The following is a 24396-nucleotide window of genomic DNA, read 5'->3' on the forward strand; positions in this document are numbered from 1 at the left end:
TTGTGTAAGTTGTTTACTGCTTCCTCCCTAGTGGCAAGTTGTGCCTGTAGCACACAGGGCACATGCCCATCAGACAGTTTTATTCCCCAGTACACTCTTCACTCCTGGTTCAATGACCGGCCCCTCAGAACAGTGATTTCAGGTTTCTCATTTGGTGAATCCAATTGAATTAAACGAATGTTTAAGTGAAATCAAATGTGTCAGCTCGTGCCTGCTTTGCCCTCTGGTGGCTATCCGTATGTACAGGGTCTGATGTCCGGTGTTTTTCCTGTGTTTGTGACCAGAGACGCTGCTCCCATAGGATGCAACGGACCCTAAAATAAGGTTGAGTGGCAAAGCTGAATCATTCTTGAGGAAGAGAAGACTCGTTCCATGCTTCTGCATGAAAACTAGCAATACATTTGACTGTTACTGTTTTGTCTACTGCATATACTTTCATACAACTCACCTGACAGGTGAGGAAAGATATTTCTATAGCAGAAACATGAGTCTAGCCCTCTGAATCGCATCTATAGCGTAATGTGTGCGTGGCAGAGCCCCTAATCCACAACGCTAAACCACTAAATACTTGCTTTCACCGCAAAACATTGTTCATGTGGACAGCATTGACTTTGGAGACCAGGAAATGAACGATTCCTTGAGGAATTGGGTCAGAATGGGTCAAAATGCTTGGGAAAGGTGGATATACGCTACTCCCCACTGCCCATCCCGCAGAAATTTTGTAAGGATTCACACCACACAAGAATACAAAACAGGTTTTTATTTAATTTAACTAAATATGTTTAATTATTTTCTTTTCCCTTGTTTCAAACGCAGCTTTGTCTCGCGGGCGCCACCGCAACCCGTCCCGCGCCCCTTGAGGGCTCCGTTGGGGCAGCGCCGCCATTGAGAAGGGGCGGGGCGTCAGGCCGGCAGCCAATCGGAGAGGCGGAGGGGAGGGAGGGAGCCAACAGGGGGGTGGGCGTGGCTATGGGCGTGCCTCAGGGCGTGTCCCCGCCCGGCGGTAGCCGGCCGTTGGTGGCCGTTGGCGGGGCGGGGCGGTTGGAGGCGGCGGTTGGGGTGTGGGGGGGGTGGTGCCGCGCCCGCCATGCTGATCACGCTGTGCTACCTCTACCTATGGGCGCGCTGGGGGCCCTGCTCGGCCGCGCTGATCCGGCGCACCGTGCGGCGCCTGCACCGCTCCCGCTGCTCCTTCACCTTCTGCTGCCGCTGCTGCCGCCGCGCCGCGCCGCCCGACGAGCGCGTGTGCCTCAGGCTGGGGAACAAAGTCTTCTTCACGGACGAGGCGCAGGTAACCGGGGAGCGGGGGGACGGGGCACGGCGAGAGGGGCGGGGAGCGGCCGCGCCGGCAGCGCCCACCCCCCCCCCGGTTGCCGTGGCGACGGCTGAGCCGTCGCCACGGCAACCGGGGGGGGGGGGCGCTGCCGGCGCGGCCGTCCCCTCCCCAGGCTAAAAAACTGACAAATAAATGTTATAAATGTTTATTTGCGCTTTGGGGAGTTAGGAAACCCCTCCAGAGATCCTTTTTTTTTTTTTTTTTCCTTAAAGTTTGGCATAAAGTCAGGGCGCTTATTCAAAACGTACTCGCACCTTCAAAACATGCACTGAAAGTTCTCTTAATTAAAACATATTCGCCCCTTCAAAATATGCACTGAAGTTCCCAGTTGGATATGACTCTGAGTCCCCGCGTGAGACGCCTGCCACCTTACACCTCGGTCGTGTGACACCCAAGGGCTCTGACCTAATGGCATTACGGGTAGGGGCGGCATCATCCCCAAACACCGTGAAGAGAAAAAAAAGTTAATTCTCATGCTTTTTTGGCTTCTAGGAAGCTAGCTGGGCTAGTTTGGTTTCCAAGTAGGCGTAACTGCCTCTGGGCTGCAGTCAGTAACTTCCTTAAGATAAGATAGCAGCGGCTGTAAATGGTAACTCATCGAGCATTGTTGTTTGCTCCGTAGTCAAATTGGAGGCTTAAGGTAGTATAAAGCTCCATCAGATTAGCTCACTTTCCCGCGGAAGGTAGCAGTGTTTGCTCTTGCAGCTTCCACGCTCTGTGAAGCTGGTCGGTCGGGCAGTCTAGCCTGTCTGTCTGTCCCCTTTAATTTTAGTTCTTCAAGCAAGACTTAATATCGCACTCTTTCCATTTACATGTGGAGCGATGTATATACATGGAGTGTGTTCAAAGGCAACTCTTTCTTACATTTCTACTTAAAGTTACTGAAGGCATACAAAACCTGTTCCTAGCATAGTAGTTCTGAAATAACCATTTCTTTTGATGTTTGTCGCCTTTAAAATATGTCAGAGAAAGAAAGTTCAATGCAATATCTGTGTAAAATTTGACGTAAGATGATATGGGAACAGATTATTCATTGAGAAGTGTTGAGGTTCTTAATGCTGTTGTTTGGTATAGTGATGCCAGCTATTGAGCTTTATTTGCTCTTTGATGAGGAGGTGCAAGGGAACAATTTTTATAATTTAATGAAGAAAAGTGCTTGCCCAATGGTCTGCTAAGTGGATGGACTACCTTAAGGGCAAACTTCCTTTGAATGATTTATTTCTTTAAGTTTCGAGTTACATACTGAATGAATTATTTAGGTGCTAGTGCATGAAGATTTAATACTTTAAAAAGTACCCTCTCCTTCTCTTCCTAATCATTTTTTAAGATTAGGAATTTGTCATAGTTCTTAAGAGGCTAGACCTGTCCACAAAATATAACTGTTGTTATATAACTGGCTTTAGGAAAGACATCCTAAAACTTTATAAGTTAGGTAAATTAGGTATCCTAAAAATTAGGCCCATGTAACGTATGGTTCTTGGGTCATTTGTGGCTCACGGGCTGACTACTCTTTGGGCAGATGGGTGCAGAGGCAGTGTGTATTATTTGGCTGTGGGACAGAAAGTTTCCTGGAGGATTGTTACCCGACTAGAATGAAAGCCACCTGCAGTGCTAGCCAGGCAATGGCACTGGCACTGTCCTGACTGCCCAGGCAGGCCATGCGTTATGACTGCTCTCTCAGCCCCTGCCAAGGAGCTGGCAGTGGTCTTCTGCCATCAAGAGCCAGAACCAAGGCATCAGGACCATGGGTTTGTGTAGTCAGAGAAGACAGAAGGAAGGAGGAGGTAGGGTGGACTGTAGCATGGACAGGAGAAGAGGATTTGGTCGGATGAAGGATGCTGCAGATGGCAGAATCCAGTGATAAAGGGCCCACAGAAGTCATGGTGCCAATGGCATGGCCGTCATCAGTAGCCCACTCAGCTGTGTACTCCTACGGCAATGCTGACAGCTGGAATCTGGATTGGCTTGAAAGCTTGGGTTGTCACTTTTTATTTTACTTTACTTGCTTAATGATTCAGACCTTTTACCCCTTTTTGTCCTCATGGGAAGTTGTTTTCCTCATGGCATTACAGAGAGTGTTCATGTTAAGCTGAAGGGTCAGATTTGAATTTGGGCTGGGGATAATTTAGAAAAGAATTATTAAATCAGATGTTCCATACAGACTTATTTTTCTTTCCTGTTTCTTTCAGCTCCTTGATGATTTAAACAGATGGAGTCTACTTCTCATTTCTCCTTTTATTTATCCTGATAAATTGCTAGAAGCAGAACATATAGCTTTTGTGACAGAAAGCATTTCAGCTCAGACAGATAACTTGCAGAAAGTACCTGTCTCTTCAAAAGAGGTAAGCAGTGCTCTTTGTTTCTTGCAAAGAAAGTAGTATGGAGAACTCATTTGGTAGGCATAACTCCAAAATGCTTGAAGGAAACAAATCAATGGCAGATAGATTTTGTACATTTACAATGTTTCTAGGAATAAAAATATAAGCTATTAATTAAACTTGATCACTTAATACTTTAGTTCTATTTTATACTTCAACTAAACTCATAGACATTTTCCTGAGTGGTTTATTTTTGTAGCACACTTCTCTGTCTATGGACAGAAACTGCAGAATTCTGTCATGATTGGGTGAAGCATATATGGTTATATATGTTGAACAGGAAAAAACAGCTCAAGAGCTGTCATACTAAGGCAGATCAAAAGTCCATTTATCTCAGTATGTTATCTCTGACACTAGCTGAAGCAAATGCCAAAGTAAAAATATATGAAGCAAGCATATGTTATGACTTCTGAAAAGCTCTTCAATCTCAGACTGAGTGTGAAAAGTTGCAATTGAAATGGAAACCTCTCTTGGAAGCTTCCTTCCATTGTGATTTATAAATACAAGTTTGGTGCTATACATTTGGATAATTTTGTCAAGTCTATAGAAGAAAGGCCCAAATCGGTTCCTTTCTTTTCTGTGAAGTGTGGTGGGGGAATGTCAGTACTTTTTGTTTGCAAACTTATAAATGGTGTTTGACCTGTAATAAATAATACTGACAAAATGATCTTGAGGCATCCAGAGATATAAATTAAACTAGTACTGAAATCCTTATGGCAAGCATACTTAGAAAATGTTCACATCCTAAATGCTTAGAAGTCTTAAAGTCCCTTTTCCAGTACTGTGCTGAAAGTGGAAAGACACAGATTTAAAAGATGATGTTCTAAAATTTGACTTACTGTATCTCTGAATGAATTATGCATTATAAGCAGTATGCAGAGCCCATCAAGATTTACTATGAACTTGAGACAACGTCTCTTTCCCCTAAATTTTGTTGTTCTAGTAACTTTTTCCTCACATGAGGAATTTTTTCTGTCCAAGTGTCTCAGCTTGGATGCAGGTCTGACGGGGAAGAAAAGTTATAAGCCAAAGCAAAAGACAAACTTAACTTTGAGGGAAGGAAAAGTCTTGGCTGTGGTACAGGTTGCCTGAGGTCCTTCCTAAGGCAGGCTGTGTTTGCATGTTGTACACTCTCCTTAGTGAATAGGAATGTACTGCCTACAGAAAAGATAAGATAGGGAAAGACAGGCATGCTAGGATATCTCTGGGGAGACAGTAGTAAAACATCTGGCCTGATCACTGAGATAGACAGAGTCCTCTCTGATAACTAGGCTATTTTATGCTACACTACAAGCTAGGATCCCCATTTGAGGGGAATCAGCAAGGTGTCTTCCTGAATAGTTCTACTCAGCACCCCACAGGACCATCTGTCATCCTTGCCTTCTGGCAGCAGGTTGCCTGGCCCTTTCTGTTGTTAAAAGAAACCAGTCATGTCTGCAAGTGGCCGTGGCTCATCGGCTTCCCTGGATGAGGAACATGCATTTTCCAGGCGGCTTGTTCTGAGAGGTGATCCAGAGCACTCACTGCTGGAGTGAACACTGAGAACAGAGTGGGTGGTAAATAGACTTACCTAACTTCAGTACAGGAACAGAAGGACAGATCTGGAATGGGCACAAATCCAGATGTGTCTGCAATCCAATTTTTAGTACCTTCACCTTCCACGTAAGCCTTTGAATGGAGAACAGAGCATGCTTTTGGAACGTGTTAGTCTTTGCCCTCTAGAGGAATGATGTCCTGCTGAAGTGCCAGATCAGGCCAGATCATTATCTCCATGCTACATCAGGCCAGGTCATTATCTCCATGAAAACTGGACTGTGAGGACTAGAGGCACTGAAAGCTTGTTGAGAGCTCTGAGACCTTTTCTGCTGAAGCCTTCTGACCGTGGTCCAGCTTGCTTTGTATTTCCTTGGAGCACATAGGAAGTAGCCACATTAGCTATTTTGTTGATGTTTTTGTTGCCTTCGATATAAGTCCGAGGAATCATCCAGGTGAGTTCTGATTGTGGGAGATAAACTAGACAGTTTGCATTTTCTTTAGAATGAAAAATGTTTGCATTCTTCTATAGACATTAATTATGATCAATTTGATTTATCAAGCTCAAAAGCAATAGTCCAGACAAAAGACTGAAACTACAAAGAACTGCTGTTTTATTTTGATAATTATTGTTCTGTGTACGTGTCACTTAACTAGAAGTGCTTTTAATTCTGCTGCCTCTGGCAGCCAGCTGTCAACCTAGACAGGGATTGTAAGAACAGGTTGTTCTTGTGGCCTACAAGAATTTCTAGAGAGAAAAGCTGTTCTTTGTACAGCAATCAGTGATCTGTGACTGGTTTCTGCTGAAACTAGGGTGGATCTAGAAAGCAGGAGTATAAAGAAATTCTCATCTCTTAATAAGAGCTAGCCTTTCATTTTGTATTCTGGCAGAATTTTGATGAAGAAGCAGAAAAGCAAGGCTGGTTTGAAAATGCTTTCTGAGGACTTTTGTACATTGTGGATTGTTGCATGAGCAGGATTCCAGGTCATATGTCTTGGCAGCAGCCTAACTTTGTGAGGTTCTTTTGTGTATTTACTTTATTTGCACTAAACAGCAATAACCACTTCTTGTTGTTACTTGTTATTCTGTCTAATGTTTTACTTGGTGCCATGAAAAATGGTAAAAGCCTCAGTATATCCTCACAGTTTGCAGGTGATGTGGGTGTTAGCTGCTTGTGCCTGTTTTCTGGATAAGAAAGGATATCTAAAGGATATCTTAAAAATGGTGTGAGTCTTTTACCTTCTACCACAGGGAGTAGCCCAAAGTCATATGCTGAAGAAAAGAGAGAGGGTTATAGAAGACTTGACTTGAAGGACATGCAGAGAAGGAGAAGAGAGAAAGGTGAGGAAGGTTAGACACTCTTGAGTGTCTAAGAACGGTTGACCTCTTGCTGAATTCCTGGGCAAAGAGACATGGCAGCTGCATAGCTCTTGGAAAAATTCTGGTCCAGAACAGTGGTATGTGCATGTGTCTGTGATGTGGATTAGAAGAAGCACTTCTGGTCTTAGTGAAAATCTGATATCAGAGAGCTTCATGCAGGTTATGACTAAGCGTTTCATGTTTCATAATCTGTCCTCTTCCCTGGGGTCTGACCTAAGACTTTTATTATTATTCTGGTTGCCCCAGATATGATATAATGGATTTGGTTGGGATAGAGTTAATTTTCTATGTGGAGACTTGTATGATGTGGTAGTTTGGATTTTTGATGACAATAGTGATGGTAACACATTAATGTTTTAGTTGTTGCAGAGCAGCACTTACACAGAGCCAAGGACTTTCCTGCCCTGCCAATGAGGAGGCTGGGGGGGCACCAGGAGGCGGGGGGGACACAGCCAGGACAGCTGGCCCAAGCTGGCCAGAGGGATGTCCCGTATGACATGGTGTCATGCTCAGCAATAACAGCTGGGGGAAAGAAAGAAGAAGGCGGGGGGGGGGATATTGGGAATGATGGCATTTGTCTTCCCAAGAAACATTAGGCACAATGAGCACTGCTTTTCTGGTGGTGGATGAATGTCTGCATGATGGCAAGTAATGAATGAATTCCCCGTTTGTTTCCGTTTGTTTCGCTTTTTTTTTCTTTTTTTTTTTTTTGTGTGCAGGTTTTGCTTTACCTAGTAAACTGTCTTTATCTCGACACACGAGTTCTTGTATTTTTACCTTTCTGATTCTCTCTCCCACCTGGGAAGAGAGAGAGAGTGGCACTTAGCTGCCTGCTGGGTTTAAAACAGAGCACAGGGGAAGGGAGGCATTTCTGACTTCTCCATAGAGAATCTATCAGTGAAACTAGAGTTGCCAAAGCATATGTTTTACATATACCTGGTAAGATTTTAGAGTGACAATGAATTTGGTTTTGGTCCTATCCTCAGAAGCATGAGAGAATGTAACATGGCAATAATGTTACTACTAGCAGTGTAGGTCAGTCCTTTATGCTGTGAACGTCAATACAATGCTGTGGGAGTAGATAATCAGTTTAGCAAAAGAGGAAGAAGCCAGTATCCTTTGTCATAAATGTATCATTACACATTAGTTACCAGCGATCACAAACTGCTAGCAGTTAGCGGTAGGCTCTGAGAGTAACACCCCTTATGACTACAACAGGATACTTCCATTTCAGCTGTGGGTATTGCACCAATGGACTACACAGCTGGGAATCCCTTCCATCTGGAAAGTGACAGTGTCATTCAGGATATCACTCAAGGCAGTTAGTTGGGGGTAATTGGCTGATTTGGTCATGAATTTCCCCAGTGACAGTGGGGGGAAGTCTGACTGATGCTCCAACTGCAGTGATACAAGTCTAGCAGGGGCTAGGATAGGTATCTTCCAGAAGCAGATGTTGTTTTTCTTCAGAACTGGTTGATACCATTGTGCCCAGAAATATATCCTGTAACTTTGGGGCTAGTACAGAGTCGTAGAGGTGACCTTTCAGGTCCTAGAAGTAGAAACTCCAGGGGAGATTTAGGTTGGAAATTAGGAGACATTTCTTCTTCTCACACAGGGCAGTCAGGCACTGGAATGGGTTGCCCGAGGGAGGTGGTAGAATCACTGCCCCTGGGGGTGTTTAAGGAAAGGTTGGACGTGGTACTTAGGGACATGGTTTAATGGGTGACATTGGTAGTAGGGGGATGGTTGGACCAGATGATCTTGGAGGTCTTTCCCAACCCTAATGATTCTATGATTCTATGAAATTCATTGCTATTGCTTTAACCAGTGAGTGGTCATTATGTCCAGGACCTGAGTGATACATCAGTCATGAATGTGAGGGCTGGCTTTCACCAGCTGTGTGTTCTGGGGTAGCTGGTTTGAAGCTATTACTTGCTCTTGTATTTCAGAATTTGAGTTTAACCTGCATGTTAAAGCATGCAGCTGACCTGGTGGTTTTATGATTAAACTTGAAAGTCGTTTTCCAAGCCACTACAACTCTATAGTTTGGGTTTCACAAACCTTCTCTGAGCAGCTGAACCCAAGTATGTAATTTTCATAACACCGTTCTGGAGAGCAGAATTTTTGATGTATATGAGCAACTTGAATCTTTTATGCTTACTTAATACTTCTGATAAACTAGTAAAATTATTTCTGGTACTTGAATTCACCAGTTGTGCTTTTTTGGTTTGGGAACGTCCCTTTGTTAGCTTTGCCTGTTGTTGTGAGGCTTTTTAATAGCAGAATCCTTAGGGAAGGGAGGGCAGTTTTACTTGCAGTTCATCTCACAGAAGCATTATACTGTTGGTATTTTGACATTTTGCTGTATCATTTTCAAGCTGAAAAACTTGTGTATGATTTATTCCTAGGTTGTGAAGTGGTCAGACTATTGTTCACCATTGGCCTATAAACCTGGGGAACCTTATAAATTAATTGCTGAAGCAAGTGTAGATAATTTCAGCAACCTTGGAATAGCATTCATGGAAGACAGGCTTCAAATGGATAACGGAATGGTGCCACACAAGATTGTTTGTAAGTATGTTCATAAATTGTGTTTTTAATGGTAAAACATCTTTGTTTTATAGCTATTTTAGGACTGTACACATCATCTTCATACCTACATAAGTAAACATGGTTTTATTTTTGTGCAGTGTTTTCTTCCTGGTGTCATTTTAGGCATTTCATCACTCTTTCACTGTCATATTTTATACTGAATACTGTCAAATATAAAGACTGTTGAAAACTTAGACCACTTTTTGATTGAGTTTCTCTTTACAGAATGTGTTATGAATACAGCAACAAAAATAACAGAAAAATAGTTCAAAGACATTGGAATTAAAAACATTATTTTTTATTCCTGTATTGCCTCATAAGCTACTGCCTATAATTAACCTTAGTACGATGGTATCCTTGAGTATCTAAGATGGTATTTTTCATTTTTTCAAATACGCATGAAAGTATAAGCATCACAACAGTGAAGTTGGAAAATATTGTTTCTATAAGCTTGCCTGTTAGATTAACTGACCTGTTTGCAAAAATTACAGAAGGTTTTAGTCAAATGTTCTCTTTTCAGTTTTGAAATGAAAGTGTCTTCAAAGCTAAACACAGTTTGAGAACAATTGCTCTAAACTGAACATCTTCATTCTTTGGATCACTGAGAGAAGAGATCATGTGCTTTCTAAACAGATGGAAAGAAATAACCAAGAGAAGGAGGATGTTGTCAGTGCTAATTGATTTTTTGGTGGATGGTATATTTCTTTTAGGAGGTAATTTTAATGATATCAAAGCTATTAGCAGTTGTGTCCTCATTAGCTTAATAGCTTTGGCAAAGGTAGGGAGGAAGTTAGGGCAGATCACACACACAGGACAAGTAGTAGTAGTGGTTCCATTTGTAATACCATACTTAAATAGAATTGTTGTCTGAGCTGTGGGAAGTCCAAGGTTCACCTCTCTTTCCTTTGCGAAAATTGAACGTTTGTTTCCAGCATGATTCTAATACAGACTACATATTAATACATTCTAGGGTATTGTGAAATGGTGGGCTCTCTGTGAGTATATCCTTTTTCTTTTTTTTCTTCAACAATGGTGTTGTTTCTTCTTCTCAAGTTGTGCCTTCTCATCTGTGTTGATAAAACTGTGGATTCATGAGGCTACCTACAATAATACAATGATTTGGGCTGCAAAGATCCCTCTATAGCACCTTACTCTCACTGCAAAATGAGAGAAAAAGCCTTTTTTTTTCCAATTTTTTTAAAAATGTAGATTGTAGTGCATTGGCACAGGCCAGGGAGTGGCAAAATCAAGAACAACTAGCTAGGGAGCAAGCTGGCAGGAATATGAGGAATATGCTGGCAAATATACCTGGCATGAAACTCAGTTTCCTCTTAGTGCTGTTTTGCAAAAACATTCATGCATGCATGCAGGGGATAGAAGCTGGGATAGTTTCCCAAGAGACGGAGAGCCACTTTTCTGGTTCATTTTGCTTCAGGTACTATGTTCATGCTAAAACTGCTTCAAAAGAGACTGATGGAGTTTCTTGATGAAATAATATGATGACAGCTGTGAAATTCTTCTGGGGTCTGAAAACTCATGCTTCAAATTTGCACTCCAAAGTAGGCAAAGGGATGTAGATTCAAGGGGTTTCAAGTGTTCTTAAGTGAAGAAAGTAATTGAATTTGGATCTGGTGTGTTGGATGCCAGTTGACTATTTTGTTAATCTACTTTCTCACTGAATTTATATAAGAAATCAGAAACAACAACTTAGTAAGTTTATTTGGCCTTGTGGGAGTGGAGAGGGATTCAGTAAAGTTTTGTGTGCTTTGATTTAAAATGTTTCCATGGCTCAGAAGCTGAAAGAAATCATTTACCGTACAAAGAGCAATTTTTCTCTCTTTCTCAGTTTGCTCTACAAGTTCTAATAACAATAGGCATCATTGCCCTTCTTTTCTCATTTGTACTTGCCAGAAATTGTTTATCTCTGCATTTCCATTTGGGGGGAAACAAAGAGTTTAAACCTTCCAATTTGTTATGTTTGCCTTGGAATTTTAGCTCACGTCTTGCTGTGGCTGGTTATGCCTCCCTTTCTGCAGATTGGAAGCAGTTCAGCAATTCAGATGTTTCTCCTCCCTTTCATACTTGTGCAAAACTTTTTATTTTGCTGCCTACAGCAATGCAAGAAACATAGTTCAATGTTTCCATCTTACCCAATATCATCACTTGAATAGCTTATTTCAAAATAGTTTATTTCAAAATAACAGCAAGGAATTTTCCACCCTACCCTCCTTAAGAGACCAGTATTTTTCTAAAGGTACTTCCCTGCTTCATTTTGTATTTTTTTTAGTCGTGGACAAAATAATATAAGCTGACAAGCTGATGCATTTGTGTAAAAGCTTCCTTCCCTTCCTCCCATAGACTACTGTTCTGTTAAGAACATGTCTGGATCACATACGGTAGCTGTCAGGTTTTATTTTTATCCAAATATTTGTGTACTTCCAAAGAATGTTAGTGTTTATTTAAATGTTCCCTGTAAATGACAAGTGCTATGCTTTGACACGCTTTCCTGAAACAAATAGTCATTAGAGTAAAGAACATGAGTGCAAATTTTTAATATTCAAAGGTGTAGGGTTTAGTATGTCAAACTAGTGGAATTCTTAGTATTCTAGATGATTTGCACTGAAATTAAACCTAGATCCTGCTGGCATAGTGATATTTGTTGTAGATCTTTTAATATATTTTTTATAACTCCTTTTTCTTATTATTTAACTCTTCCAGCTGTCCATTTACAGGAATCGACTCTGAAGGAGTTGACGCAGGTGGCACCGTCTGTAAAAGAGATGAGTAGAAACAGTACACAGGTGAATGAAGCAACTCCTACTGCTACTCTTGGGACTACTGCTAAATCAAAGTTAGGAGTAGCTGAGTCTGTAGGACAAGGTGATCCAGAGGCAGAAGAGAAATCCAAGCTAGAGAAAGAAAGTGAGTATGAAGATGAATCCAACAGCCTGTCTGACAAAGAGACAGGCTTTGGAGAGCATCATCACTTGCATCTTTCCAGCTGTCACGAATGTCTGCAACTTGAAAACAGCACTATTGAATCTGTCAGATTTGCCTCTGCAGAAGACATTCCAGAACTTTCTGACCATTGCAATAGCAAACTGGATGAGAATGGTGGTGATTGTCTGGCAACAGGAATAAAGAGAGTAAACCTTGCTGGAAAGCCCCCTAACGTGTTGATTTATGTTGGTTCTGAAACTGCAAAAGTGGAATTTGACCAAGTAAAATCAATCCTCCTGGAATGCATTGATGCAGACAACTACACCATCTACCAGCTGCACGAGGAGCAAGTTCTCAAAGATCCATGGATTGATAATGCACTGCTGTTGATCATTGCCACAGAGGAGCCTATTTCTGACAAGAACCAAGAACAGTTTGTGAAGTTTTTATCTAAGGGTGGAAAGATTCTAGGGTTTTCTTCCTCATTTACATTTGGTGGTATAGAAATAAAGAGAAAAGACAAACTGAAGAAGACCGTTCATGAATTAGTTGTCTCTAAAACTGACAGCACTGAAGTGAAATTAAACCTTTTGATCAGTGGCTGTATTTTTGAAGAAGTAAAGAAGGAAAGTAACAGCAAAGTGAAGCGATTGAGTCATTTAAATAATGCTGATAAAGATACAGTTATTGTTCATCTGCCTTACGGAGACAATGGAGGAGAAGCCATTCTTTCTCAGGTACTGTGTATGCAAAAACATCAATTTGCACATTGCTACACGATATTGTGGTATGCTGAAAAAAATTCACTGGTTCTTACTGCTTGCTCTTTGGGATGCTTTCAAGGGGCAAGTATGGATGGATATTTTGGTGATTGTACAAGGACTGTGAATACAGAATGGTTTTCACTTGGTTCTTGGGAAGCTTAATGAAGGATAGAAAGTGTCACTGCTGTTCCAGTCCTTGTCTTCACCATGTAGCCATGAACATGTAGGTCATGCGTGATCACAGTGGGTGGCAGAGGAGATAGCAAATATGCGTAGTAAGAAAGCATCTTCAAGAGCAGAGCTATCCTTTCGTGCCTGCTGGAAGTTGCACGGTGACAAAGCTGTGCACTTTGCAGACTTTGGAAAATGGGAACAGGAAAAGCAGTGGTAGTGAACTCAGGGTGAAGGGTTATAATGGCAACATACTTCCATACAAAAATATGAATTATGGTGAAGTAGAGAGTCAGAAGAGAAAGTAAAATAAAGCTCACAAGAAACCTTAAAGAAGTCTCCTCTTAAGTTTTAAGGCAGGCAGCCCCTTTGGAAATCTGTGAGTAGTAAATGAGAAAGTCCCAGCCTCTATCATTGCTGCATACTGTATACCCCAAAACTGCCGTTCATTTTTTTGCTTGAACAAGTAACTATAATAAAGATTAGTCTGAATAGCCCTGGAATGCCACTGCTGATTTAGCGCTGCTGGTACTGTTTTGCTGATATTGTTACTCGTTTCTCAATTCTGATTGTATCTTAGTGCTGTGACTGAACTGAATGGTTTCATGTTTTCTTTAGCAGTGTTCTGGCTACAGATCATTTCTAGGGAGATGATAGGTTCATGGTGTTGGCCTTGCTGCTCTTTCAGATTAGAAACAATGACAACAAAAACACAAACACTTTTATATGTCTGGAATGTATTTCTTCTATTTACAATCAAAATTGAAACAAACTGAAAATTTAAATTAATTAACCTTTTTTTTTTCTTCTTTTTTTCTAGAGGTAGACAAGTATGTTTTCAGTCAGTAATGTATGCTTATGCATTCTCTGGGAGTAGAGGAAAGGTCTGGTCAGCTGGAAACATATTTTTGTTTGTTTGTTTCCAGAGTCTTCCTTTGGCCTTTAAACTTTTAAATGTTTAACATTCTGCATGTAACAAGTAGCTCAGAGCACCTTGGGGATGGAAGGGGAAATATACAAATGAGCCAAAATCTTATTAGCTCCACTTAAGAATAATAACATTTCAGCAACTAGGAACCTCTTCAGTGTTAAGGTTTTGTGAGTGTTGTTTAAAAAACAAACAACAGCCAAACAAACAGAACCCCACCCCTTCCAAAAATTGTGACAGTTAAGTTGAACAGTTCTTTTTGTTGTTGTTGCTGTTGTTATTGTTACTCTCTGTATTCCTGAAGAAGGTGTGAGGAACCTTCTATGGCTGTGTTACGGGTAAATGTTTGCCACAGACTACTGAAATCTTCAGATAGCTGGCTAACATTTTGAGTGATAGAAGGGATAATAAGAGGTACCACTAAGTTTAGAAAATAAATCTATGTCCTGGGAGTAAGGCATCTACCTGGGTGTATAGCCTGTGTTAACTAAAGTGGGAGAGATTTCAGCCACTTCCCAGTAACATTTTTAAAGTGAGCATGAAGATAACTTGCACATTTTGTTAGCCTCAGCAGCAGCTGAGAGCAATGTGGTTGTTGTTGTTGTTTTCATTTTGCTTGTTTATTTTTAGCAGGGCTGTTCCCAATTGTATCGCTTGCCTTACTCTGTCTTTGGTTTCAAGCAGCACATTGAGAAAAGCAGAACAAGATTTATTTACCAATATTTAAGTAGATGAGGAATATAATGGAGATGTAGCTGAACAAACTTTTTGGAAGGTTCTAGGAGATATTTTTACCAATGTTTTATTTATAGGAGAACTATCTCAGGAGCCCAAACCAATCAGAAGTAACTGCTTACATGTCAGGTAGCATGCACTTTTTTAGCAATTACTCAATTCAGAAATATTCATCAGGTTTCTTAGAAGTGTTTTTGTCTCTCATCAGTTTATCAGATTAAATCTGGTAGTTTTTTGGACAGTGGTACATGTAGTAACATGTCTATAGCTTTATGTTGGAAGTTTTGCCACCCATGTGTTCTATACTTGTACTAGAAAATTGATTAGATACTGGTGCTATCCATTTCTGCAAGTTCCATGGTAAAACCTGCTTTGCTGTACCGTTTAAATTGATCCTTCTGCTGTAATAAAACTTAATACTGCAGAGGTTTTCCTCAGAAAAAGAGCATTACAGTGTAGCTTCAAAAATCAGATTAAAAGGATTAGAGTGTCATTTTATAATTTTAAATGACTTCCAGTCTGGATTTGAAAAGCCTTATTGTTTTCTCTTCAGGGGGTTGACAGTGACATCAGCCATTAAATATTCTGTCACAGACTAGTCATTTCCCTTTTTTTGTGCTCTTCTGTTGTCCATATCTGTCCCCCCCCTACCTTCAGCAGACTTCTCTGAATTTCGGTAAAGTAGATTATCTATAAAAGATAAAGAACATTGTTAAAATGTGCAAAGTGGGAGACATGAACACAAGTAACAGCTTGTGATTTTCATCAGATGAATGTGCATATAGCAGAGTACAAAGGCTTCTAAATATTTTGAAACAGAAAAAAAGGCCTAGAAGGGACTTTTAATGCATATCATTTCTACTTTTAAACATCTGCTTCAGCCAGAGATGTGATTCTCTACAAAGTGGTGTTCTGGGGTTCTTAGTTGGCTTTCAGAGACATTCTTTTAATTGCACTGATGGCAACTTAATTTGTGTGACACAGTAAGGATTTGCTCAGGCTGAATTCTTCTGATCTTGTGCAACCTCTGATAAAGGTCTTTCAATATTAATGTAATTCTTCTCTTGTACAAGCCGGAATGTGACCAGTACTGGTGTTGGTTCTAGGGTGCTAACAGACATAAAATGCCCTGGGAGAAGTTTAAATTTGTGAATACATACAGGTTTGAACAAGTCCTCCAGGAGAATATCAGTTTACTTAGAAGAGATATTTTATATAGTTTTCGAGAAAATTGTTACGTGCTGATAACTGTCGTCTCTGAGCTGGTACCTATAAATGTATCGGTATTCCCTCCTTTATTAGGATGATAATACCTACACGTAGGTATGATGAAAGCATGAGACTTCTAAATGACACTAGTCATGCTGGGTAGTTCAGCAACCACAGTTGGGACGGAGCTGCTTTTGGAACTGTTGTGACCATTTCTCTCTGTCACTCTAAAATGTTTAATACCAGTAAAATGATTTTTGAAGTTCTCTTTGCACATATCCTGCCAGGTGCACTTGGAACTGGATATCAATTCTGTGGATTTCCAAAGTGAAGAGGATTTTAATTTGCTTAAGATGAGCAATACCAAGAGATATGAAGTTCTCAAGGAGATCCTGGTATCACTTGGCCTGAGTTGTGAATTAAGTGAAATTCCTTCTTTAACGCCTATTTACCTTCTCTCTTCTGATGAGGTAAGGCTTCTACTTACATTTCAGTTGACTGAGATTTACCCAACAGGACAAGTTCACCGATCAGTTGAATACAGCTTGTTTCTTACGTACTGTTTTTGTTTGGAGAGCTTTACATGTATATTACAAGTAAACAAGAGGCTTAATTTCTACTTTGTCACTGTTTTGTTGCCTGCTAATACCTTTGAATTTAACAATAAGGAAATTTTTTGGGAGTAACTTTTCAGATATATTTGCTATATTTGTTAAGAATTTTTGTGCTTATTTACATACTTCTGCAATATCAAAACATAAGCTTGTGGTAAAGTACAGAAAGAACTGGGTTGTAAGACAGGATTTATTTTTACTTGAAAGCAGGTAGAAAGTTCTGTATAGGCTGGGAACACAAGATGAAACACAAATTATGGAGAATGGTAGGGCAGACCAAAACTGAAAGACAAGAATGAATGGGGAAGGGTGTGTAATTAGACAATGAAGAGCTTTATTCCTGAGGATGTTCTGGTATTTGTTGGAAACTGAACAGTTCCTTGTAATTCAAACAGCTGACTGTATAGTACTTTTCAGATTGAGACACTGCGATGAAGAATTGTGAAGAACATATAAAGCAGCAATTTTAACTTATTTTTCCTTTCCTTTTTTTTTTTTTTTTAATACAACTTCAAACACAGGAGAACCATACTGTATTGATCTGAAGGGCTAAAGCAATAAGTGATTGAAAAGCAATATAGGCTACTCATGATCACCGAGGTGGTTGTTTCTAGCGCATTTAGCACTGTCACTTTGTACTCCTAGCATGCTTGTCTAATTCCTTCTTCTTTTCTATGCCATCCTTACATTAGCACAGAAAGGAGATGTCTGTCTTTAGTGGAGCTCAACTGTAAAAGCTCCTCCTTGGATGCCTCGTTCCATCACATAGCCAAACATCCTTGTTTGGCTACAGTATCAATCAGTGAATAAAGTGACATATTACAGCTGAATGTTTTCATATGATTGGGATGGTGTTTGAAATTTAGATTGTACTTCCAAAACACAGTACAGGCTCGTTAATCCTTAAACTGCCTGAAAGGTGGGTATGGTTATCATTACATACCTTATAGATGGAAAAATACGTGATGTGTCACATTATTCTGTGTGTGGCAGGCAGGTCAACAGCAGATCCAGACAAATTCATAATTGCATAAGCCAGTTCTTCTTCAGGGCTCTTCAAGGAATTCCATTTGCCCCTATGAATCTGAGTGAGTTCAGCTTCTCTTGAGTAGTCCTTCAGTTGACAATTCCATCATTGTTTCCTGCCTCTGCTTTTCCCAGATCATGCTGGTGCACATTGCTGTTTGGGTGCAGTTGCCTTTGAAGACCGATGCAAAAAAGGCATTAAGTAGTTCAACTTTTCCTGCGTTGTCTGTGGCTAGGTTGTCTTCCCCGTATGTCAGTGCACCAGTGTTTTCCCTGAACAACTGTTTGGAACGTGTGAGGCTGGGGTATCCCTTCTTGTTACCCCTACTGTCCAGCACTAAATTAACTCTAGGTGGGTATTTACCATCCTGAGTTTTGTCTGTAGATACCCAGATTATGTTTTTATATGCTTCTCTCATTGCTTGTCTGTGTTTCCACTGTGCACATATTCTTTTTATGTGTGTTAGTTCATCAAAAGCTCCCTGTTTAGCCAATTAGGTTTGGTCTTCCTGCATAGCAGAATGGTTCAGAATAGGCAAGTTCTTTATTAGTTTACTTTACAGATCGGTTGTACATCCTGGGTACCCTTCCCTTTGTGGTTGCTTTCCAAGGAATCCTAACGAGTAATTCTTTGAATAAGCTGAAGTCTACTTTCCTGGGGTGGAACTCTGCTGCTTACTTTTTCAGCCTTCCTCCAAGTCAGTGATTCTCATAGTTGCTGCAGCCAGTGCTTCTGTCTGTGACCAGATTTGAAACAAGTTCTTCTCTGTCTGTCAGTGGTAAACTCAAAAGAATCAGCTACTTGTTCGTGTGGCAGACAAAAACAAAACTAAAACTCATTCAGCCTTTCTGACTAATACTAAATATGCTGTATACAGAAGACTTGAAGGTTATTGATCTTACTTTTTTTTTGTGCTTTTTTCCTTCGTTCTTTTTGAGTATTTATCTTTCCCATGCACTTGCAATTTTCAAGCAATCATACTGTGTTATAAAAAAGTTAGCTAATTCTGTCCAAACTTGCCATCTAGTGGCATATTACAGGTTGCAGGCCATTAACAAAATTTTAAAAATGTATACTGTATAGTCAAGTCTTATATCAAGATTGTTTTTAAAATGTTGTTTTTCCACAGTATTTTTTAAACAGTAGTTTTACAACACCCATACGTGTAGTCATTGTTTCAATGTTTTTCACTTTGGCTATGACATATTTCCAGAATATTGCATGAAAGGAAGTTGCAACTTGTGTGTATGAGCTACAGTTAATAATAAAGAGATAGCATATTAAAATAAGTAAGGAATATGTAATACTTGAGCTTTCTAGCAAGTTATCTATTTTTCTACATATGTTATGTTTTACATGATTTCTAACTTTTCCTAGAGATCAAGATACCATGAAATCTATCTGGTAGGTGAATAATTTCAGAAATATGTAAATGAGTTTCACATCACAGTGTATTTCAGGAGTACAGGAAATGGAGATGAAGGAAACTGTCTTGCTAGCTTTATTATTCTTGAACTTCAATCTATTTTTTGTCACTATTTGTAGAAAGAGCTTTCCCTGTACAGGTCTCTGGGTTGTCTTGGAGAGTATATCCTGAGAGATTAAACAAGTTAAGTTCATTGAGAACAAGGGATTTTTGGATGATTTTCTACTCCAGAATAAGAAATTCCATGATGAGCCAACTGATGATCAATCAAGCTTACTGTCCTCTTAGCAGTTGCCAGTAGCAGATACTTAGGGGAAAATAGAAGAATGGCAAGTGTTCTCCTTTCTAAGAGCTGGCAATTCATTGACTTCCTGGCTGCCTTCCTGCTTTCCTTCCTTTCTGGAAGTCGCATCTGTACCACTATGTTTAAAAACCACTGGTAACACCTAACCTTGTCAGTTTTCTAATTCATTTTAGAAACTATAAGCTTCTTTTTCTTATGTGTGAGAAATAATTGATTATGCTCTGCATTTTCTGCTTCATTAAGAAAAAATGTAGGTTTTTGTCCTTTTTAAATTCTCTGAATTTAATTTGCTAGCTTGCTTAGTTTTTTTATTTAAGCTTCAATTTATAGTAGATCTGTTTCCTGTTCTGTGTGATTTCCTTGATTTATCCTCCCCACTCCCTTTCCTCCTTCATCACTTCACAGCTTTCATCTGACAAATTTCCTGTTAAGTTGTGAACTTTAAATAAAATGTATTGAACTTTATTGAATGAATAAGTATCTTCTCTTGTGTTTTCCTCAGCCTAAAATTCCTGAACAATCTTTGTCTTTCTACATTATTATTGCAATGCTGTTAATAGTCCCATCCATATTAGGCTAACTGTTATTAATTTGGTTATAAATTAAGACTTAAAGTTCTTTTTGTCTACTCTCTAGGTCTTAGAAGGTACCTTTTGTAATAAAACTTTCAGCTGCTTGTGAGGGGGGGGGAGGTTGGAATTATTGTTATTTTTCTCCTCAGGATTTGTATATTGAAATTTAGTTTGTCGTTTATATGGTTATCAAATACCTTAAAATCAGTCTTACTACATAGTCTTACTACATCCAAATATCAACAGAACTGCCATTAGCTTTCTGAAAAAAATGTCAAACTAGAAAATATGATTTATTCAATTCTTGTGTGTGTCACTTTTCAAGTAATCTGACTGCTGTGATTGATTTCTGTATCTCAAGGATTGTCGGTTTTATTCTTTATTTCTTCTGGGTTTCTTTCATTTACATGGCTTTTTCCAAAAATGGCCAGAGGCTCTACCAGTCTGAGATTGAAATTCTGGTAATATTGTAGCTTTGAATTCACGTAAAAGCTCTAATACTTGAATAATGGATGACATTGTCCATCTGTTTAGAGGTCTATATCTTAGCATGTGGAATTACGCTAGTCAAATCCTCAGCTAGCGCTGGCTGCTGTTGGTGTTGAATGATTTCTGTGACAGCGTGCACATTTTATTCCCGATCTCCTTTCTTGTAAATAGAGTACAGGGTAATGGGCCTGGAAAGTAACAGCACTTGAGGCAACTCTTTCATCACAAGATTTTTTGCACTAAGACTTGCAAGTATGGTTTACTTCAGATACACACATATGGACATTTTTAAATTCAGTTAACTAGGGAAAAAAACATATTGATACTGTGCTACAGCAACAATGAAGGCAGTGTTTGAAGCAAAAGCAATGTAGTATGAAAGGCAGGTTACTTGGTGGCTAAAAGTTCAGTTAAATCTGCACAACTTGCTGTTCTTAAAAGTCATTTTAATGAAAAGTATGGATATTGAAACACAGAACTTTTCGTTTCCTTCCTCCTTGATATGGTGTTACGCAAATTGTAGACTTGTGCGTTGCTGTAAAAAGAAAATTCTATGTCACTGTGGTGCTGGGTGAAATCAAAGTGTTGAAACAAATGGTGATCAGTGTACGCCTGTTGTCTGGCACCCATATGTTCAGTGGCAGCTTCAAGCATAGAGATCTGATTTTTTCTGCAGCTTTGCCTTTAAACACTCAAATATTTATTCTTTCACATTGCCATCTTAAAGGATAATTTTTCAGACATAAAGGCTAGGATTGTATTTTATTGCTCCAAGTTTCAGCATAACGCATTCTGGGTTTCACGGAAACTTGAAACAAGAATTCACTCCTTGAAGAATGAGAAAGATTTGTCAGAATAGTGATTATTTCCATTAGGAAGTACATTACTCCCACACATTTGCTCATATGAAGCTTCTCAAACTTGACTAGTAACTCAGGCTGTGTTAGGCTGAGTGACTTTTTTCAGCATCTTCAAACGGATGGCAGCCAAACGATGAGATAGATATAATCAGTCTTCATTGGTTTGGCTGAGCTAGTAACCATCTTTTAAATAATATGTTCTTCCAGAATAATAAATAAATAGTCAATACAGCACATTGCCTGAAGCTTGAGGTTGGGGGTTTTAACTTTTGTTTACTGGAGACCGAGAGAATAATTTAACATCTCTTGAATTTCAAACCTTCTTTTAAAGGACACCTTCAGGTAGAGAATGCCATTCTCAAAAGAATAACGCAGGGCAAAGATGACTTTGTGTATCTGAATAACTCAGGTACTTCATAACAGAACCACTTAGACCAGTTTTACATCTTGATCTGCAGTCTTAAGTTGTGATTCTGTGATGCCATCGGCTGTTTTGAAATTCCAAGTCCATTATGTCAGCAAAGAGAGTATGAAGTTACTTTATCCTGAATAAATCTTTCTTTGAGGGTGGGAAATTTGAACTCTTAGCTAACACTATAATGAACCTAGATTTCAGGGTACGTTTTGGGACACAATTGTTTCTGAAATATTTCCATATATGTTAGTGCTTATTGTAGAACTTGAGATTCAACTGCAAAACTGCAGAGTTTTTTTTTTTTTAAATTCCAGTGCTAAAGTGAGAGATGGTTATGCTAAAATTCAAAATGATTTTGATTGTTACCCTATTTTTTGTACTTGACGTCTAGAAAATCAGAGGACTGCTTATTCTTTCCTATCATCCTTTAAGTGTAGCATCATTCCTGCCTTTTAGCCTGTAGGACAAAAACCAGGAGCCCTTTGGAAGTATTTATTCCAGAAAGGAAATTTGCTCCTTTCTTTAGCTCAGGAGTAATCTGAGAGCTGAGAAAAACATTGAATGAAACACATGCTGTTGTGAGGTATATGAAAAGATCCTGCTGATCACTGATGAATAGTTTGTGTCCAAAATATTTTACTTTTTTTAATGTATCATTTTGGTTGATCAGCGGATTATTGCCAGAAAGTGACTGTACATGAGAGCTTTGTGAGTTTGTCTTTTTGCTAGGAAGGTGAATGTCTTTATCAGTGAAGTTACTTCAGGGAAAAAAGAACAAAAAACAAAAAAACACCACCAACAAAACCCTGTGATGTAGATGCGGCAATGTAAATGCAGCTGTATCAATGAAAATGTCTATTTGCTGGAATAATTTATTCTTTTTGGGAAACTGTTTTAATGTATGCCATGTGCAGAACTCTTTTGCTGTTAAAAGCTGTATTTCTACTAGAATGCTTAGACAAAACAGTGCATTTGGCAAACCATTCGCATCCTGACAGGTAGGTTTTTGTTTGTTTTCCTTTCTTAGGTGGCTTTCTGAAGAATTTATCTGTGAAACAATCCCAGGATTGATAACAGTAGTATCAATTCAAACATATTTGTAACTTAACTCATGTGTTTAATTTTTTCTATAATAAATTCAGTCAGAGTTATTTGTAGGCTTGCAAAGATTTGAGTTGTATGTATGTAGGGAGGGTGGGTTTGCTTTTGTTTCTTTTATATTCCTCAGATTAACTGTGTTTCTTTATAACAAACCCAAACTATTTCAGTGTTATTGTCCTTCATTTAAAAACTGTGTGTATCAATATGAGATTCTAATAATAGTCCCCAGTTGTGCTGTTGTTTTTATACGGTTCTGAACAGAATTACCTTCTAAGAGGGCTATTTGGGACCACCTCTTGCTTTGGCACTTCAGATCTCTGTTGGACAGAGGAATACAGGAAGTCATTCATCTGAAAGCTAATTTTACCCTAACTGAGGTGCAAATTCTTGTTTTACAGAATCTTAGGATGGCTGAGGTTGTTGGGGACCCCTGGAGGCCACCTGCTCCGAGCCCTGCCCAAGCAGGGCCACCCAGCGCAGGCTCCCCAGGGCCATGCCCAGGCAGCTTTTGCAGATCCCCAAGGAGGAGACCCCACAGCTCTCTGGGCAGCCTGTGCCAGGGCTCCTCACCTGCACCAAGCACAGAAGTGCTGCCTGCTGCTCAGAGGGAGCCTCCTATGTCCACTAATAAAGAAGTGAAAAGCTTGCCAGCTCCATTCTCTGCAAGTTCACCTTGGAAAAAAGCAAGTCTTGGAACTGCTTGTCCTGTGTAGGGCTTTTTAGGCACCTTTCCCATGATAGTGCTGAACATAAGACTCAAAGGCATGGTGGCATACGTTGTAGAAGTTTAAGCTGGTATGGTTTTTACTTCATGTTTGTGGATGGCTAGAAGAATGATTATGGTCAGTTACTGTGGTTCACCAAGCACAAGGTAACTTCTTAATCTGCAGTAACTTGATAGTATAATTGTGAGGAGGGTTGCTCTTCCGTTTTCTGTGCTTTCCCTCTCTGGCATACAGAAGGAGGGACAAATCATGAGACTTGAAGACAGGTGTAGCATTAGTGAGGAGAGGAGAAGGAAATCTGTGGATGGGAAGCAAGATACTGCTTCTTGTATCTCAGTGAACAGGAGATTTGTAAAACCTGTTATAAAGCAGTAAGATGGGCAGAGATGAAATAAGTGCTGTCTGTCTTTCTCCATTTTCCTCTGTTTTCTGTTATTCTATATACCTGTACTAGCATAGTTTCCTATTATAGACCAGCCAGTTCTTCAGTAAAACTTTTGAGTTCCGACTATTTGGCAGAGAGAGAAAAGCTTAAATGAAGCTCAGTTTCTACAGTAAACTTTGTGTCATACAGTCCAGGGCAGGATGCTTTTCAAAGCTCATTGTATGCCAAGGCACTCTGTCAGTCTTTCCTGGCAATAAAGAGATGTTAGTGGGGTTCCCAGTCTGCTTAAACCTAGCTGTGACAGAAACACCCACCCTGTTCTTGTCACCTCCCTGCTGGCAGGCCAGGCAGTAGTAATGAGGCAGGAACTTGTGAGGGACTGAGAGTGTTGCTGTGACAGGAGGAAGGGGATGTCGCAGGGGAGGTGAGATAAAGGAGCTTGGGACTACAGTGGCAGAGTGATACTCTTGAAGTATAACAGCAGTAGGGCTGTTATAACAGTGGGGCGCAG

The 24396-nt window shown here is 39.9% G+C and overlaps 1 protein-coding gene across 2 annotated transcripts in view; it reads left to right on the plus strand.

The window, feature by feature from the left end:
* Positions 1-1087: 1087 nt before the first annotated feature.
* The window catches only part of HLCS (holocarboxylase synthetase), a gene marked incomplete at its 5' end in the record, with an annotated part of 127633 nt that continues 104324 nt past the window's right edge, over positions 1088-24396 (plus strand). Inside the window, 5 exons of one of the 2 annotated variants that reach the window (XM_084523744.1) lie at positions 1088-1291; positions 3526-3678; positions 9037-9199; positions 11939-12897; positions 16255-16437. In XM_084523744.1, the coding sequence (XP_084379870.1) occupies positions 1088-1291; positions 3526-3678; positions 9037-9199; positions 11939-12897; positions 16255-16437 (1662 nt within the window). Of the gene's footprint in view, positions 1292-3525; positions 3679-5531; positions 5703-9036; positions 9200-11938; positions 12898-16254; positions 16438-24396 lie in introns of those variants that run through there. The other variant, XM_084523745.1, reaches the window with a different exon arrangement.

This window comes from Aythya ferina (assembly GCF_964211825.1).
Source record: "Aythya ferina genome assembly, chromosome: 1".
NCBI lineage: Eukaryota > Metazoa > Chordata > Aves > Anseriformes > Anatidae > Aythya > Aythya ferina.